The 16,316-nt window shown below is 32.6% G+C and overlaps 1 protein-coding gene across 1 annotated transcript; it reads left to right on the top strand.

Moving 5' to 3' along the window:
• The first annotated feature begins 7,025 nt into the window (after positions 1-7,025).
• LOC105789098 (uncharacterized) lies at positions 7,026-9,792 on the top strand. Its single transcript, XM_012616329.2, has 3 exons — positions 7,026-8,253; positions 8,846-9,388; positions 9,473-9,792. Exons 1-3 carry the CDS (start codon positions 7,267-7,269, stop codon positions 9,572-9,574), a joined length of 1,632 nt encoding a protein of 543 aa, XP_012471783.1. The 5' UTR covers positions 7,026-7,266; the 3' UTR covers positions 9,575-9,792.
• Positions 9,793-16,316: the final 6,524 nt, after the last annotated feature.

Below are 16,316 nucleotides of genomic sequence, written 5' to 3' on the forward strand. Positions count from 1 at the left end.
TGACCAATTGGTTGGCATGTCACCCCAACTCCCACCACTCTGCATAAGTCTACTTCTAGACTCATTCTCATTTCAAGATTGATCAAAGTCCTATATAAATTAGCATTTGTAGTCCTTGTTCATCAAAATTTATGAAGTAGGAGCTGTTTGAAGAAGGGAAAGGTAGCACGGTTCGACATCATGAGCAACAAGGTGAGAGATGTTCAAGCTAGTGCAGTTGATAGGAGCAGGAGAGGGACAAGACCGATCCCGAAGAGGGGTCAGATCAAGTCGAGAATGGCAGCGAATGCTTTTAACTCCATTGTCTTTGTGCTGTCTAAAGCTGCTGGCAGTCCGAACCGTCGTCATTCCTACCGGAATACATATTGAAGGAAGCCTAGAGCATTATAATTAGTGAACGTATACAAAATATTGTATTGCAATTAACTTGATAATGTATTATAAAGTAATTTTCCTCTTCTCCTTCATTTTTTCTCTATTGTTATATATATATATATATATATATATATATATATATATATATATTTTGTATATTTGCACTCTATAATATTCACTTAACATGCTGATGGAGTCTTAACTCAATTGATACGGACATTAATGCCAATGCAGTAAAACATGGGTTCGAGTACGCTGAAGCACATTATTCTCTTATTTATGGGTTGGGAGGGCTATAGGTAGTTTTAGGCATTCTGCATGTCAAAAAAGAAGATATGATCAGAACCTATAATGAGATAGTTTAAAAAAACAATTCACTTAACATATAAAAGTGTGATGATTCCATTGTGATCTTAAATCCCTATATAGCTTTCTCACCTCCAAAAACATTTCTTTACACTGGTGAGATTAATTGTTGTAGTAGTGAGATTTGATATTGTAATAATGAGACGTGAAATTAAAATTAATTCAACCGTAGTTATAAGATGGACTATAATAAGATTACTAAATCATTATTTATCTAATACGGTAAAATATTTGAAGTTGTTGTAATTTATTTGAGGAAGAACTCATTTTCTCAATCACTACGACAAAATATTAACTTGTCAATATTTGAAAGATCAAATCGGATCAGACTAGATAAAATCTCTTGGATCGAAGAAGTTGGACTAGATCGAAACATTGAAGACTTAATTGCCAACTGTCCTTGTTTACCTTGATTGTTAATATTATATTGCATAAGGCTATTTCTACTATTTAATAGAGATAGATCTTCATTATGTTAGCAAGTTTCAAGGGGACATTGTTTGTGAAAGTGCTTTTGTGATCAACCTTTTGTGTTGTGATTTTACGGGTTAAGTTCTCAAGGGAGAATTTAGTGGTGAGTAATCTAGTCTTCAAAGACACAAGAGTGAGGAATTATCATTGGGGTATAATAGACTTAGGTTCACTAGTTGTAATCGTTTGGAAATAGTAGATTCATCTCATTGAGCTAGACTTCACAAACGTAAATAAGCGAAACTACGTAAATAAATTTTGTTGTCCCTATTTTGTAAGAAGTAAGTTTTCATGCACTATGCCCATGGAAAATTTGAGTAGAGTTGGCACAAACATACGCACTGATCTCATGTTCTACAAAAGTTGTTAGATGCTAGTAAAGAAGCATAAAAAGCATATTTTTTCTAAAATGCAAATCTCATCATGAGTGTGATGAAATCTAAAGGAGACAAAAGAAAACCTTCATATTTTCTTATTTGGGATCCAAGTTACATACTTTACAAGTTTAATTTGACACATAATAATTCATCGCAGTTCTTATTAGAACCGTAAAAATCTAATATAAACCTTAATAAAACAAGATTTGTTATATTAAATCATCAAGAATAAAAGTTAGATGTAATAGCGTACTTAAATCCATCTATAGAAGTCTTTTGGCTTTGATCTTCGGAAACACAGACAAAGGCGAATCTAACTAGGTAGGGGACTTGGGACCCTAAAAATGATCTTCCTTGCATCTCTCGAAACCCCAACTTGGCCAAGCAGACAATCATGCAAGCATGATGCTCTAAACCTGACCAAATTGCATATAAACAAACACAAATTTTTCAGTTGAAAAGAAATTAAAAAAAAAAAAAAAACAGACATTGAATCCCACCTTTCTATTATATGCTATTACTTATCCATTAAAAAAAGGGCATACCAGAAACCAGCACCAAGATTCCTAGCAGAGAGCTATTAGATTATATTTGAAGGTCCGCACGTGTCGGTTCGGAAACGTCGTGCATTAAAACCGGTCATCAAAATCATACCATGAAATTAATCTTGTCTAGAGTTGAGCTACAAGGAATCTTTTACAGCCTGATGAACTGGCTGGCATGTCACCCCAACTCCCACCACTCTGCATAAGTCTACTTCTAGACTTATTCCCATTTCAAGCTTGATCAAAATCCTATATAAACTAGCAATCAAAGCAATCAAAGCAAGACAAACTGGCATTTCACATTTGTAATCCTTGTTCATCAAAATTTATAAAGTAGGAGTTGATTGAAGAAGGGAAAGGTTGCCCAGTTCGGCATCATGAGCAACAAGGTGAGAGATGCTCAAGCTAGTGCAGTTGATAGGAGTCCGAGAGGGACGAGACCAATCCCGAGAAGGGGTCAGATCAAGTCGAGAATGGCAGCGAATGCTTTTAACTCTATTGTCTCTGTGCTATCTAGAGCTGCTACTGCCGGTCCGAATCATCGTCATTCCCACCGGAAAACATACTTGAGGGAAGCCTAGAACACTATAATTAGTGATTATATATTAAACATTGTGTTGCAACTAACTTGTTAACGTATTATAAAGTAATTTTCTTCTTCTCCTTCATCTTTTCTCTATTGTTATATATTTGTATATTTCCACCCTATGATATTCACTTAACAGAAAACCAAAAGTTCATAATATACACCAAAAAGATGACATGAGAATTTATCCACTTAATTTCCATGAAATATACGAGTTGTTTGTGCAAAGTGTTAAAGGAAAAGACCCTTCCCCCACCCAAAGAGCAGAGAAAATAGAGAGCAGTGAAGAAGCTTTATCAGAGTTGAAATAGCATGCCTGTTTCTAATGCAACCAAAGGCACCTATATTTTCTATTTGTTTAGAGGTATGTATAAGCCTAATGGTAACACTAAGGTGGACCATAACGAAAGAGGAAATGCCTCAAGATATGAAAATGTGATTCCACGTCATTTTATCTCTTTCCCATCAGAGAATAACAAATCTGATTTTTAACTTTTTTTTCTCCTAAAAATATTCAAATCTAACTAAAAATGCTAAAAATCAGGAGGATAAATCTGATTCTCCTATTGGAAAGAGATAGGATGACGTGAAATCACAGTTTCATACAATCCTTTCTCCTTAAAATAATATTTGTATTTAAGGAAATTAGAACATAATAGAAATTTAATCCATAATTGAAAATATTAAGATTACTAAAATATAGATACATTATTTGAAATATTTTGATTAATTAGTATATAATTATATAAATTTTTTCTTATATTAAATGAATGAAAATATTGGAAACTTTAAATCAAAATAATTAAAAAGGTAAAATTATAGATAATTTTAAAATTAAACATTAATGAAAATATGTTCAAAGTTAATAATAAGTGAATAAAGTGAACTTTAATAAAGTTAATAATAAGGATTAAATCAATCTTTATCATTTTTAGGAGCGGTTAAAGTATAATTTTATATTTATTAATTTAAAATTTTAAAAATTTTAAAAATTTTAAAGGGTGTAAATAGAAATTTTTTTATTTTAAGAGAGTCCGCCTCTGATTTGGGCTTAGGTGTGCATGCTCATTTCAAGTTTTGGTTTGATCCAACTAAAAAGTATTTGAGTTAAATCAATAATAATTAATACTCTGAATCCACATTATTTCGTTAAAACTCCTTATTTTAAAATAAACAAAAATAAAATCATAGTTATAGTTAACAGAAATGAACAACTTCATCTTTTCCAAGCTATGTTGGCTCCCTCTCTTTCCCTATGGGGGTGACGTTTCTGTTTCCTTGGTATGGTGTGGAGGTTGCTTTTCTTTCCCCAAGCAGGGGCCACCGATAGTGTTCTCAAGGTTCAATCATCACAGCTTTGCTCTTGGCTTTGTTTCGTTCTACTTGGGGAGGATTAATGTGACATGATGAAACCAACGCATTAGTAACGTTAATGGCTTACGATGGTGCTTTAGGTTTCTTCGTCCTTGCTCTAGGTTAGGCGTGCTTGTGGTGTTAGCAGGTTGTGGGTGTAGTTAAGATTCTTGGCTCCCTGATTGTAACCACCATCATTGTTTTATTTAACGACTGAGTTTTCTTGATGATAATTGTTAGAATAGCTATTTACATTAAGATAATCACCAACAACAGAAGTAAATATACCACTAAATAATCATGCCAATTCTGCTAAGTGCTACCCAATGTTGGTGGAGTTTTTAAGAGAAGAATAAATGTAGGTTGGAAGGGAGAAGGGAAATAGAAAGGCCCCAGTTGAAATTTTTGAGGTAATAAAGGTAAGTTGGAAGAGAGAAGGAAAAGAAGAAAAAAATTGCAAGAAATAAAAGAAATATTTTTCAAAAAAAAAAAAGGATTTTTATTGGTTAAATCGTTTTTTTCTTAATTTTGATAAAATCTTATTAAGTCGGTGTCACTAATTAACCTCCCGATTTAGTTAGAGAAGTTATTTTAATGTTCTTTTACATTTAAAATATACTTAAAGGTCTTTAACATCATTACCATCACCCACGTAAAGATTATATAAATTTCTTTGGATAATGATTACCCATAGTGCACAAGCCTCAATTGAAGACTAAAATTGCAAAAGCTTTAGTGGCAATCAGCAACAACTTGAGCAACAGATTTGGAATGATCGTATTATAAAATAAAAGAGAATCATGTTGATAACGTGTTATAAAATAAAAGGATAGAAAGTAAAAAACAAAGAGAATAAGAGAGCAAAGAGAGCATATTTTATTGATCAATCGGGATATTTATAAAGCTTCTACAAAGTCTCTATTTATAGGCGTAAGAAGTATAAATGAAGTAGAGATCTACTTCTAATGGCTATTAGAATTTAAAGTATATCAAAACTTATCATGAACTTGATGGACATCCACTTAATAAAATATTCATAATATTTATTAATATAAAATATTTTATTTATTCAAATATGTGATAAAATCTATAAATATTATTAAAATATAAAAATACTTTATTTCGCATCCAAACCCAAACCTCGAAAATCAATATTTTTTCTTTTAAGTTTAAAAATAACATTATTCCAATCTAATAAAAAAATTAAAGCAACGTCACGTTTTGTTTAGAAAAATAATTAAATTAAATTTTAAACTTAATTAAACAAATCTTTTACGTTTGTATCTAATTGAAATTAAGGAAATCTATGTGGTTAGTTTGATTAAGGTTTGAGTAAGCAAAATAAAATCGTGGTCAGTTACAAAAGAATCTTTTCCTGTTTTCTATACTATCCAATTTTGCTTAAATGTTTCAAAATCTTTGAATACTTCCGTTTTTAGCATTGAAAAAAATTCTTGAATCCGATTATATTCTGATAGCGCAGTTAAAGTTGGCTTAAGAGAAACCGCTGTTGAGAGAGTGTTGAGGGATAATCATGGCCATTGGATTATTGGGTTTAATAAGAGATTAGGACTTTGTTCTGTTTTCAATGCTGAGTTATGAGATATCCTAAATGGCTTGATGCTATTGCATAACAGGAGCTGGGACAAAGTGTCGATTCAGATGGATAGCGTGGAAGTTATTCTGGCCATTCAAGTACCATTCTCAAGGTCTTTTGATTCAGCACTTATCAGATGTATTTGGTAAATATTGTCGGAAATAGTTTAATGAGAAATAATACATATTTATTGAGAAGAGAATATAAAAGTTGATCGCATCGCTAAATTGGCTTTTAACATGAATTAGGGTCAGTAGTTGTTTGTAGAGAATCTGTTAAATATTGGTAGTTTAATCTAAGTATTGTAACAACTTCTTTTTCGCTAAAAAAATAATAATAAATTGCACAAAATTGGTGTGTCATACAAATTTTTTACCTCAATTGATTTTAAAGTTTTTTTTCTCCAATTAAGTACCTAAATTTGGCTTTAAAGTTTAATTTAATACCTAAAGTTTATTTTGTTCCGAATAGGTACTTGAACTTGGCCTTTTGGTTTAAATTAGTACCTGAACTTAGCTTCATAGTTCAAATTGGTTCAATAAGTCATTTATCATAAGTACTAATTTGGACCAAAAAGTCAAGTTCAGATACCAATTTGAACCGAGAAGCTAAGTTCATCCTAAACCCTAAACCAAAATAAACTTTAGGTACCAAATTGAACCTTAAAACTAAGTTTAAATACCTAACTGGACGAAAAAAAACCTTAGGTACCAATTTGAACCTTGAAGCCAAATTCATGTACCCAAAATGTATATTTACCCTTTTTTAATAAGAAACAATTAAATTACTTGGGAGGTCCTTCTATATAAGGACAAGATCAAATTAGTCCCTCTATTATTAAATGGATCGATTTAGTCCATATATTAAAAAGAATTAAATACATCCAACTTGTAACAAAGTTTAGAAAACCAAAGATTTCATTTATAAAACCATAAAAGCTTCCAATTTGATATTATTTGATTATTTTTAACAGTAAACAAACGAAATATAAAATCCTTGTAATGAAAGGAGGTCTAAGGTAGGTAAAAAGACCCCATAAAAGGTTATCTTGCAAAGTTTGCACGTAAATGTTCCCTAGTTTAGAGTTCTGAACATTTAGAGTAAAATTGTCCTAATTTAGCAATTTTACCCCTGTAAAATTTCCTTGGCATTTTCTACATCCATTTGTCGGCTGATCCGTGTTATTTTCCCACCCTTTAAACAAGGTGTGGGTCTCACATTTCCCTATCTCCAAAATCTTGGACCATTGTACCCCCACCATCTTAACTCGCTCACATGGATTTTCATATCTCCCTTAATCACACTCTAAAAAGGCCCTTTTTCATATCCCCAAAACAATCCAAAATTAAATTTAAAAAATCAAAAAGAATAAAAGATAAAACATTTTTAAATTGCTTGGTGAGAATGGTGATGTTCTTATTGAAGTGATGAGGTGGCAACAATGCAAGCGTTCTACTTTACTCCTCTGCAGCAGCAGCAACACGAGCCAATCTTTTATCTTCTTCATTGAAAACCCTACATTTTGATTTGATTTTCCCCTTTTTTGGGTACATTTTGTCACTGAATCTAATCAAAGTTGTTCACTTATTTGTTTACATGCAAAACAAGTCTAAATTTTTAAGAATGAAGGAGTCGAAGAAAGATTCAGAGAAAGAAGTGTGGGATCCGATTCAAATGAGGAGTTCATCGGGGAACCCACTTGTTCATGGGTCATCGTCAAGACCCATTCCCAAGCTCATGGTGTGGTTAATCCTTTTCGTTTCGTTTATTTATGTTATTTACACTCTTAAGCTATTAGCCAGCTCGGCTGAAGATTCTTACGATGATATCCCTTTCACTTCATCGCTTCATCGGTCTCTATTAAATCCTAACCGAACGGCGGAGATGACAAAGGAGAAGGCGTCTCTTCACCCACATCGGGATGCTAGAGAAAAACAAGTGGGTTTATTACGAATGCCTAAAGCTCCGCCTAGATGGAGGCCAACGGAGATCCACGACATCGTTTTTGGGATCGCGGCTTCTTCTAAGCTATGGCAAAAGAGGAAAGAGTACATCAAGATTTGGTACAAACCGGACCGAATGCGCGGTGTGGTTTGGCTGGACAATCGGGTGAAATACTCTGCCGAAGATAACCGGACCCTACCGCCGGTCCGGTTCTCCAGCGACACTTCGAAATTCCAGTATACGAACTCGCAGGGTCACCGGTCAGCGATTCGGATCTCGCGGATCGTGACGGAGACGTTGAGTATGAAGATGGATAACGTGAGGTGGTTCGTGATGGGTGACGACGACACCGTCTTCATCACCGAGAATCTCATTAGGGTTTTGAGGAAATACGACCACACTCAGTATTATTACATCGGAAGCTTATCGGAATCCCATATCCAGAACATATTTTTCTCTTACAGTATGGCTTACGGCGGCGGTGGGTTCGCCATTAGCTACCCTTTAGCCAAGGCCTTGTCGAAGATGCAAGACCGGTGTATTCAAAGGTACCCGGGATTGTACGGCTCCGATGATCGAATGCAAGCTTGTATGGCTGAACTCGGTGTCCCACTCACCAAGGAACTCGGTTTTCACCAGGTAGGTCACTCAGTCTTGTCACTTTTTTCCCATTGTTAAAGTGCATTCCTTTATGCTATGGGTTTTAATTAATTATCTAAATATTCACCTCTAATCATGATTTAGGGTAAGTTAATCGTGATTAAGTTAATGAACAGTGCAATCCCTGTTCCCGATGGTTTAAATTTCAGTTTCGGGAAATTTCAGGGGTAGATGATGACGAGGTGGGACCCACTGTTTTGTAGTGTTTAGATCTTGGTCTCTTGGTTTTTTTCCCAAGCGCTACTATAGCACGTGGGTCTTTTGGGTGGGAGAAACGTCTTGTATTGTGTTTACCTGGTGGAGCCTAGTGCATTTGAGGCAACGAATCCTCCCATGGTGTGATTGGATTTTTTGGGCTAATTATCGACATTAGTACTCGGTGGGGGCTAAACTGATCGCTGCCCTTCATTGATGATGTTATCTGACTAATTTCTAGTTCGAGATGATATGTATTATGTATAAGGCTTGAACATTGAACCCACATTATCTAGGTGTATGCGTTTGTAGATGTTTGTTGTCATTGAAAAATCAATCTCTGATTGTGTGTTTTTTGTTGGTTAATGGGTACCAGTACGACGTGTATGGGAACTTGTTCGGGCTGCTTGCTGCACACCCTGTAACGCCTTTAGTATCGCTGCATCACCTCGATGTCGTCGAGCCTATTTACCCCAATGTGACCAGGGTTCAAGCTCTTAATCACCTTATGTTGCCTGCAAAGCTAGATTCAGCCGGGATCATGCAACAATCCATCTGCTACGACAAAACGAGAAGTTGGACCATATCGGTTTCGTGGGGTTTCGCCATTCAAGTTTTTAGAGGAATCTTTTCTCCAAGGGAGATAGAAATGCCTTCGAGAACGTTCTTGAATTGGTATAAAAGAGCAGATTACACAGCGTATTCATTCAACACCCGCCCTGTTAGCCGAAACCCTTGCCAAAAGCCTTTCGTGTTTTACATGTCGGGCGTCGGAATGCATTCCAAACTGAACACAACCGTGAGCAAATATGATCGACACCGTGTTCCTCATCCTCCTTGCAGATGGAAAATGGCTGATCCTAACAATCTTCAAATGGTGATCGTCTACAAGAAACCCGACCCGAATCTATGGAATAGAGTAAGTTGCTTTTTATTCACAATTTGCATCAAAGATCAATTATAATCTCTTACTAACATCGAATTCGGGTTTTTTATTTGGCAGTCACCGAGAAGAAACTGTTGTAGGGTGATGAAAACAAAGGAGCCAAGAACAATGGAGGTGGATGTGGGTGTATGTGAGGAAGGTGAATTTAGTGAAATATAGTGAATAAAGTTGGATTATTTTTAGGGATTAGCTTCTTCTTTTTTTGTTTTTTTTTTATGCTCAAATCACTGTCTTTTACTATTCTTTTGTCTTAATTTATCTGTCCCAAATCTCCAATTCTTTTTGCAAGAGTTTTTGAGGTAGTCTCGTTTGGGAACCAAACAAGTATGTTGTATAGAAATTTGTATCCCATAAAAGTTACAACCTTTTTTTCATCATTATTTGACTCTGCGTTTTGTATTGCTATCATTTAAGGGTTTTTGTTTTTCGAGCTTGAGTAGCTCGACTATATCTTGAGTCGAGCTTGAGTAGCTCAACTATCGAACTTCAGATTTCGAATCGAGCTCAGCTCGGTTGAATATCACCCCCAAGCATGAGGAAGGAAAAAAGTGAGGCATGGTTTAAGTCAAAAGAAGGTGTCAACGGAAACCAACTACACCCCAACAAGGATGGAGTTTAGTGACCGGCAATCATATGCATACCTCAAAAGTCAAAAAAAAAAAAAAAACCCCTTGATTGAGCCTCTTTAATTCAATTCAAACCCTAAATTTAATAAACAACGGTTTAAAATGAAGCATTGGATTGCATTGCAACTGAAAAGCCATGAGAAACTCGCTTTGTCATGCGGAAAATTCGGTGCTGCAAATCTACCCCATACCTATTTCCATCCATTCCTTGACATGTTTACCACACCTATCCAAGTTTAGCACATTGTGGGACTCGTGAGGATAACAACGGGTTGTAGCAGGTAGATTTTTGTCTATCTTGTCACACTTCCAAATAATGGGTAAACTACTATTAACATCATTAAATTATTATTAATAAATTTACCTTTTAGTCACTCAACCTCAAAAAGTTACAAAATAGTTATTAAGCTATTCGTAAGTTTTTATTTAAATCATTAGACTATTAAAATCATTGTTGTATAGCCTTTTCTGTTCATACTCCTATACCAATCGAAAGTTTTACCAATTCAAAGTTTTTCTTCTCATTTCTCTTCTATAGTTCAGTTTTTTTAATGAAATAATTTTAGACGTCACAAATTTGTAAACTAAAACCCAAATAACTTCTCCAATCTCCGACACTAACTGATAGATCGACTTGAATCTAAGGTATATTTTTCTACTCGTCGATGAGTACTGATTCACTGTACCGATTATCAAATCGTCACTTGAAGCTTGCTAGCTAGACTTTAAAAAAGAAAACTTAACATCCCAGTGATTTAAATGAAAATTTTCAAATAGTTCAATGATTATTTTGAAATTTTTTAAAATTGAGTGACTAAAATATGAAATTACTAATAATTTAGTAACCTTATTTCAACTTTAAATAATTTTCACCTGACCTTCCAGTGGATTGAACTCACGAAAATTTTAAACATTATTCCTAACCAATTTTGGTTAAATATTCATATATTGATAAGGACGTATCTAATAAAAGAAAGGATCAAAATGAAAGCGTTTGAAAAGTTGGATGACGATTTGGAAATTTACCCTAAAAGAAATGAAGGGTCTAAAATTAAAGTCGACGTTGAAATTTTCTCCCAAAAGGTAGTTTGGTGCAGACCGGATGTGTCGCTTTCTGCTTCGTATTTTTCAGACCAAAATGTTTCAATTTCATATTTGAATTGTTATTATTATTAAATTAATTGGTCAAATTGGTTAAATCGAGAATTGATTGGAATATCAATTGGATATAAAGTTTGAATTGATCTTTGAGTGAATTGCTCGAAACTGGGACAAACATCATGTAGTTTTATAAATTTTTAATTATTTATTTAATTATTGTTTGGTTGGTGATTAAATTAGGAATTGATGATCTCGTTGATTCAACCACTGGTCCGATTATTAAAACAAACTTATTTCTCCTTTTAATCATCATTTTTCAAAGGGACAATGTTAAAACAAAGCTATCACGTCATCAAGCTTTTATATTTTTCGAGTTCAATAACCAAAATGAATCCAGTTGGTAGGTTCAAATACTAGAGTAGATTAAAGAAATTACAGGTACCAAACTAGATTTAGTTGTCAAATTAGGGACCAAATGTTATATTATTCCTTTTACAAACCTAAAAAGTGTCGGTGCAATGTGTAAGCAGTGTTTCAGAGTTTCTTAATGACATCCAAAGAGCAAATGACACGAGTGAAGGCATAATCAATGTAAATTAGATATATATTTAAAAAATTTCGACTGAATAAATATCAAAATTATACGAAAATTTTAATATAATTTGTAATGTTATATATCATGTTTGATTTGGTGTATTTGTATACACTAAAATTTAATTTTGGTTAAGTTTTCACATTTCATTATCTATATGGCACGATTTTATGTTAAGTAATGCGTAAATTGTTGACATATCATTTTATTAAATTAAAAATAAATAAACTAATCAACAAATTGATTTTGGGGGCACGATTTTACGAAAAGTTGAAAAAGTAACAAAATGATCATCACCATTCAAATGTGTAGGACTCATGTAAGATTCATCTATTAAATGTGAAATTCAACTTGTGAATGATATTTAAGCATACACTGGATATTAATAGATAAAAAAGTAACGGAGTGAAGTCCCACATGTAGATAAGGGGCAACAGTGACCTTAGACCCCCAAAAATGGCAAATATGTCTTTTAATCCTTTTAAAATTTATGGAATTACAATTTAATATAATGATAAAATTGCACTTTGACTCTAAAGAATTTATGGTTCATCTTTAGCCCCCTAGAGCTAGTTTTCTGACTTCACCCCTTAAGTGCCCCCAACAGATGGTTAAAATATACCATAAGTCTTTCTATTATTTGTAAATTTATAATTTAGTTCTTGTATTTTTATTATAGGAATTTAATCTCTCTATTTTTCAGATTTCAAAAGTCAGGTCCAACTGTTAATACAATGAAAATTATTTTGTTAAATTCATATTCATTATAACATCACTTTTTAGTTATATGACAACTACGTTAGTATTTTTTTTCAAAATGATACACCAACGAATTTATAATAAAAATAATGTTAACAATTGGACCTAAAATTTGAAATCTAAAAGTAGAGAAACTAAGTTCTAGAAAATAAAAATATATATAAAGACTAAATTTCAAATTTGTGAAGAATATAAAACCTATTACATATTTTAATGGCCAATGTACATATGCTCCAAGTACAACTTCCTTTCTCCCTTTACTTGCTTAAACTGTTTTGCTTCTTTTTTATTTCATGACTCATTATACTTTAAAAGGGGATTTAAATTTAAATATTAAATATAATATTATTAAGAGGAACAATCACAAACCTTAAAAGGTTAATTTCTTTTATGGACTATAAAACGGATATAAAAATACCTTAATTTAAAAAAAATTATTTTAAAACAAACTTGTATAAAATCCGAAGAAAAAACAACAAAACCAAACAAAAGAGAGCAAACTAACCCAAACCAACAGATTTTGATGCGATCCGCCTCGGTTAAGTGAGTCGAGTCGTCTTAGTTGCCCGATCGTCGACGAGAAAGTATCGTTCCAAACTTGTAAAAGACTTGTAGTTGAATAAATAATAGGGTAGTGGGTGTAATTAGGGTCGAAGTAGGTTAAATATGATTTGGATAGGTTGGGTTAACAAAGAAATAAAGATAGGTAATTTTAATAAGTAGATGGAATGGAATTCGAACTCAAGCGTCAAGAACAAACCAACACTATAGAGAGTGCGACCCGAGACTTATATGGCTTAAGGTGGATTAGTGAATGAAGAAAATGACCTTGACCCATTACCTAAAAAGGTAGGAACGAAAGGTATCAAAAGAGAATCAGATTGACACCACTGACAAGCAAATAAGTCAAGTGAGACTCGAAAGAAATTTGGAGAGGAAGAAACCTCACAAAGAACTCAAAGTTCAATTAAGTTGATAAAAGTTTGATCAAAGATTTTTTTACAAAGTGAAAATAGCTAAGTATTTATAGCCATGACATAGGCTAGCCGAATAGACAAATTACATAGGTTAATGACTAAGTATTCGACTTTAAATGAGCTGAAATGTTCTTGAATAAATCCATAAGCCTTTCTTGTCCATGTTCAGCCTTTGGGACGCCACATGTAACAGCGTAATCTTCAGTGGTGTCGGAAACAGTGATTCGAGATCACTAAATCCGACCAATGAGTTAAAATTTAATAAACTAAAAATTATGGGTCAAGTGTGAATTTAGAAGAATTTTTGAATTAGTGAATTTTGTGATTTATTGAATTTTGTTATTTAAAAAGAATTTAATAGGTAAATTGGGTCTAAAATGAGGTATCGAGACCTCGAGTTCATAAACCAAGCCATAAATATTTTTATAAATATTTATGGAGTGTCATTGAGTTAGTATAAAAGTTTCGTTAGAAAATTTTAACGTTTGGATAGTCAATTAATTAAAAAGGACTAAATTGAAAATAGTGCAAATTTTGTTAAATTGTGATTAAATAGCTTAAGTGACTAATAAGGATGGATTTAAAAGACAATTAGGGGCAAATTATATGGGCTGGATGGTTGGGCAATAAAAATCAGCAAGAAAGTAAGAAGAAACAAGGGAAAAATTGGAAATTTTACAAATTAAATATATAAAACAAAGATAAAAGTGAAAAATATTGAGATCTCTTCATAATTTATCAGAAAAAATGCCATAGGAGGTCTGAAACAAGCTGGTTTCTCATATTTTTATACCATGTGAATTCAATTCTTGCTTTTTTCTTGAATTTTTTTTATGTTTTGTGACTTTTGCAACTAGGTCCAACTATTGAATTCATTAGTTTTTGATTCCATGGGTGATTTTTTAAGTTACCATGAATAAGTTATGGAATTTTTGATGAGTTATTATAGATTTTAAGTTTTAATTTCATTATATTATGATCTTATTAAGTGATTTTAGTAGAAAATGATTTTTAGGACCTAATTGTGAAAAAGTTAGGAATTGGGGTTTTGTACTGAAATTATGAATATAAAAGGCTGTTTAATAGTCTAAAATGGTTGGTCTAAAATGGTTGGATAAGGTGTTAATTGAGAAAAATTAGATCAATTGAAGGGTTAATTGAGTAGGGACCAAATTGTAAAAATTGTTAATTTTAGGGGTAAAAGTGTAATTTCGAAAATTGAAAGGCATAAATTGTGAAGTAAATTAGCATTGAATTAGATGCTAATAAATGGAAAAATTTATATTATAGATCGGGAATTCGAAGATAAACGCGGAAAAGAGAAAGTATCGAACTAGTTTCTGAACTTTTACAACTTCTACGAATTGGCCGAGGTAAGTTCATATGGCTGAACTTTTATGATTAATTGTTAATGTGGGAATGATATAATGTATCAATTCGTATATTGTTGTTACATTATGATTATGGTAAAAATGAGAATAAGATTAGATTATTAGTTCAAATTAAGGGATACGCAAGATTGAGTACTTAGTTCAAATTAAGGGATACGCAAGATTGAGTACATACGTTCGGTAACCAGTGATGAATTGACGAATAAGTTCATGGTGGATCCATGGCAAAGTGTGAAATGTAGGTATGATATTTCAGTGAAGAAAACCATACTGAATTGTGAAAAGTAGGTATGGTATTCCCGTGAAGAAAACCATACTGAGTTATAGCAATGTGAAATATTCAAGCAAATCGTGGCACCGGGCAAACGATGTACTCAAATCCGTAAGACGATCCTTAATTTGACAGGTATTTGTAAGTGCAATTGAAGCTAAATGTCGGAATTGAAGTTGACATCTGATATTGAGCTCGATTGGATAGATTCATTGTTTCAGATTGTGGTTGGCAGGAAATGTTGAATTTTTATTTTTTTTATTAATGTTGTTAGTGAAATTTTGGTAAGATTTTATTATGAGCCTATGAACTTACTAAGCTTTCTACAAGCTTACTTGTGTGTGTTTATTATTTCTTGTAGATTAATATATATATGTTCGGAGGATCGAATCTACATCAACGATCACACTATCCAGATTTACTCCGGTAAATTTTGTTAAACAACTTTTTGATCTATATGGCATGTATAGGGAATTGAAGTAAAAAGTAATAGAATGAATGACTAAGTAGGCAAGGTAAATCTAAATGTGATGGTTGTGTTAGACATTGAAATATACATGTTTTTAGCTTGAAATGGTTGATTGGTTGAACTTTATTAGTATTTAAATCAAGTAGTTGAAATACTAAAATTGGTTTTGAATTGAAATTTGCAGGAAGGTTAAATAATTATAAAGGGTTATATTGAATTTTTAAAAAAATAAAATAAAATAAAATTGCAATGGAACAGTTTTTGGACAGCAGCATTGATGTAACTTTGAAAAATCACCAAAAATTAGTGTAAATTGAATTAGAAGCTGAGTGTGATATAAATTAAATCTGAATGAGTCTACTTTCACATGAAAGAAATAGAGTAAGCAAAAGAGTTATATATTTTTAGATATTTTAATTTTAGTGAGATAGGGTAAGAATGGTTTTTGAAGTCCACTGTTCTGAATTTAGAAATTCATTAAAAATTTTATAGAAGGAATTATGAGTTATAATTTATATTTCTAGATTCCTTAATGAGTCCATTTTAAGTAGAAATAAGTGGAAGCACCATATGAAGTCTGTACAAGGAGATAATTGAATTTTAGTGACGAGAGGTCAGAATAGTCGATCAGTGAAACAGGGGAGACTTTAACTAATAAACTGTACTAATTGGATGAACCAAAAATTTTGAAAAATTTATGGTAAAAATATATATG

Source organism: Gossypium raimondii, chromosome 2 (genome assembly GCF_025698545.1).
Source record: "Gossypium raimondii isolate GPD5lz chromosome 2, ASM2569854v1, whole genome shotgun sequence".
Taxonomy (NCBI): Eukaryota; Viridiplantae; Streptophyta; class Magnoliopsida; order Malvales; family Malvaceae; genus Gossypium; species Gossypium raimondii.

What these genes read in the sequence shown, in the direction of transcription:
- LOC105789098 (XM_012616329.2), top strand. Translation starts at nt 7,267, where the DNA reads ATGCAAAACAAGTCTAAATTTTTAAGAATGAAGGAGTCGAAGAAAGAT. An exon ending in AGGAACTCGGTTTTCACCAG is followed by an intron (nt 8,254 to 8,845) that starts GTAGGTCACTCA and finishes AATGGGTACCAG; the next exon opens with TACGACGTGTATGGGAACTT. An exon ending in ACCCGAATCTATGGAATAGA is followed by an intron (nt 9,389 to 9,472) that starts GTAAGTTGCTTT and finishes TTTATTTGGCAG; the next exon opens with TCACCGAGAAGAAACTGTTG.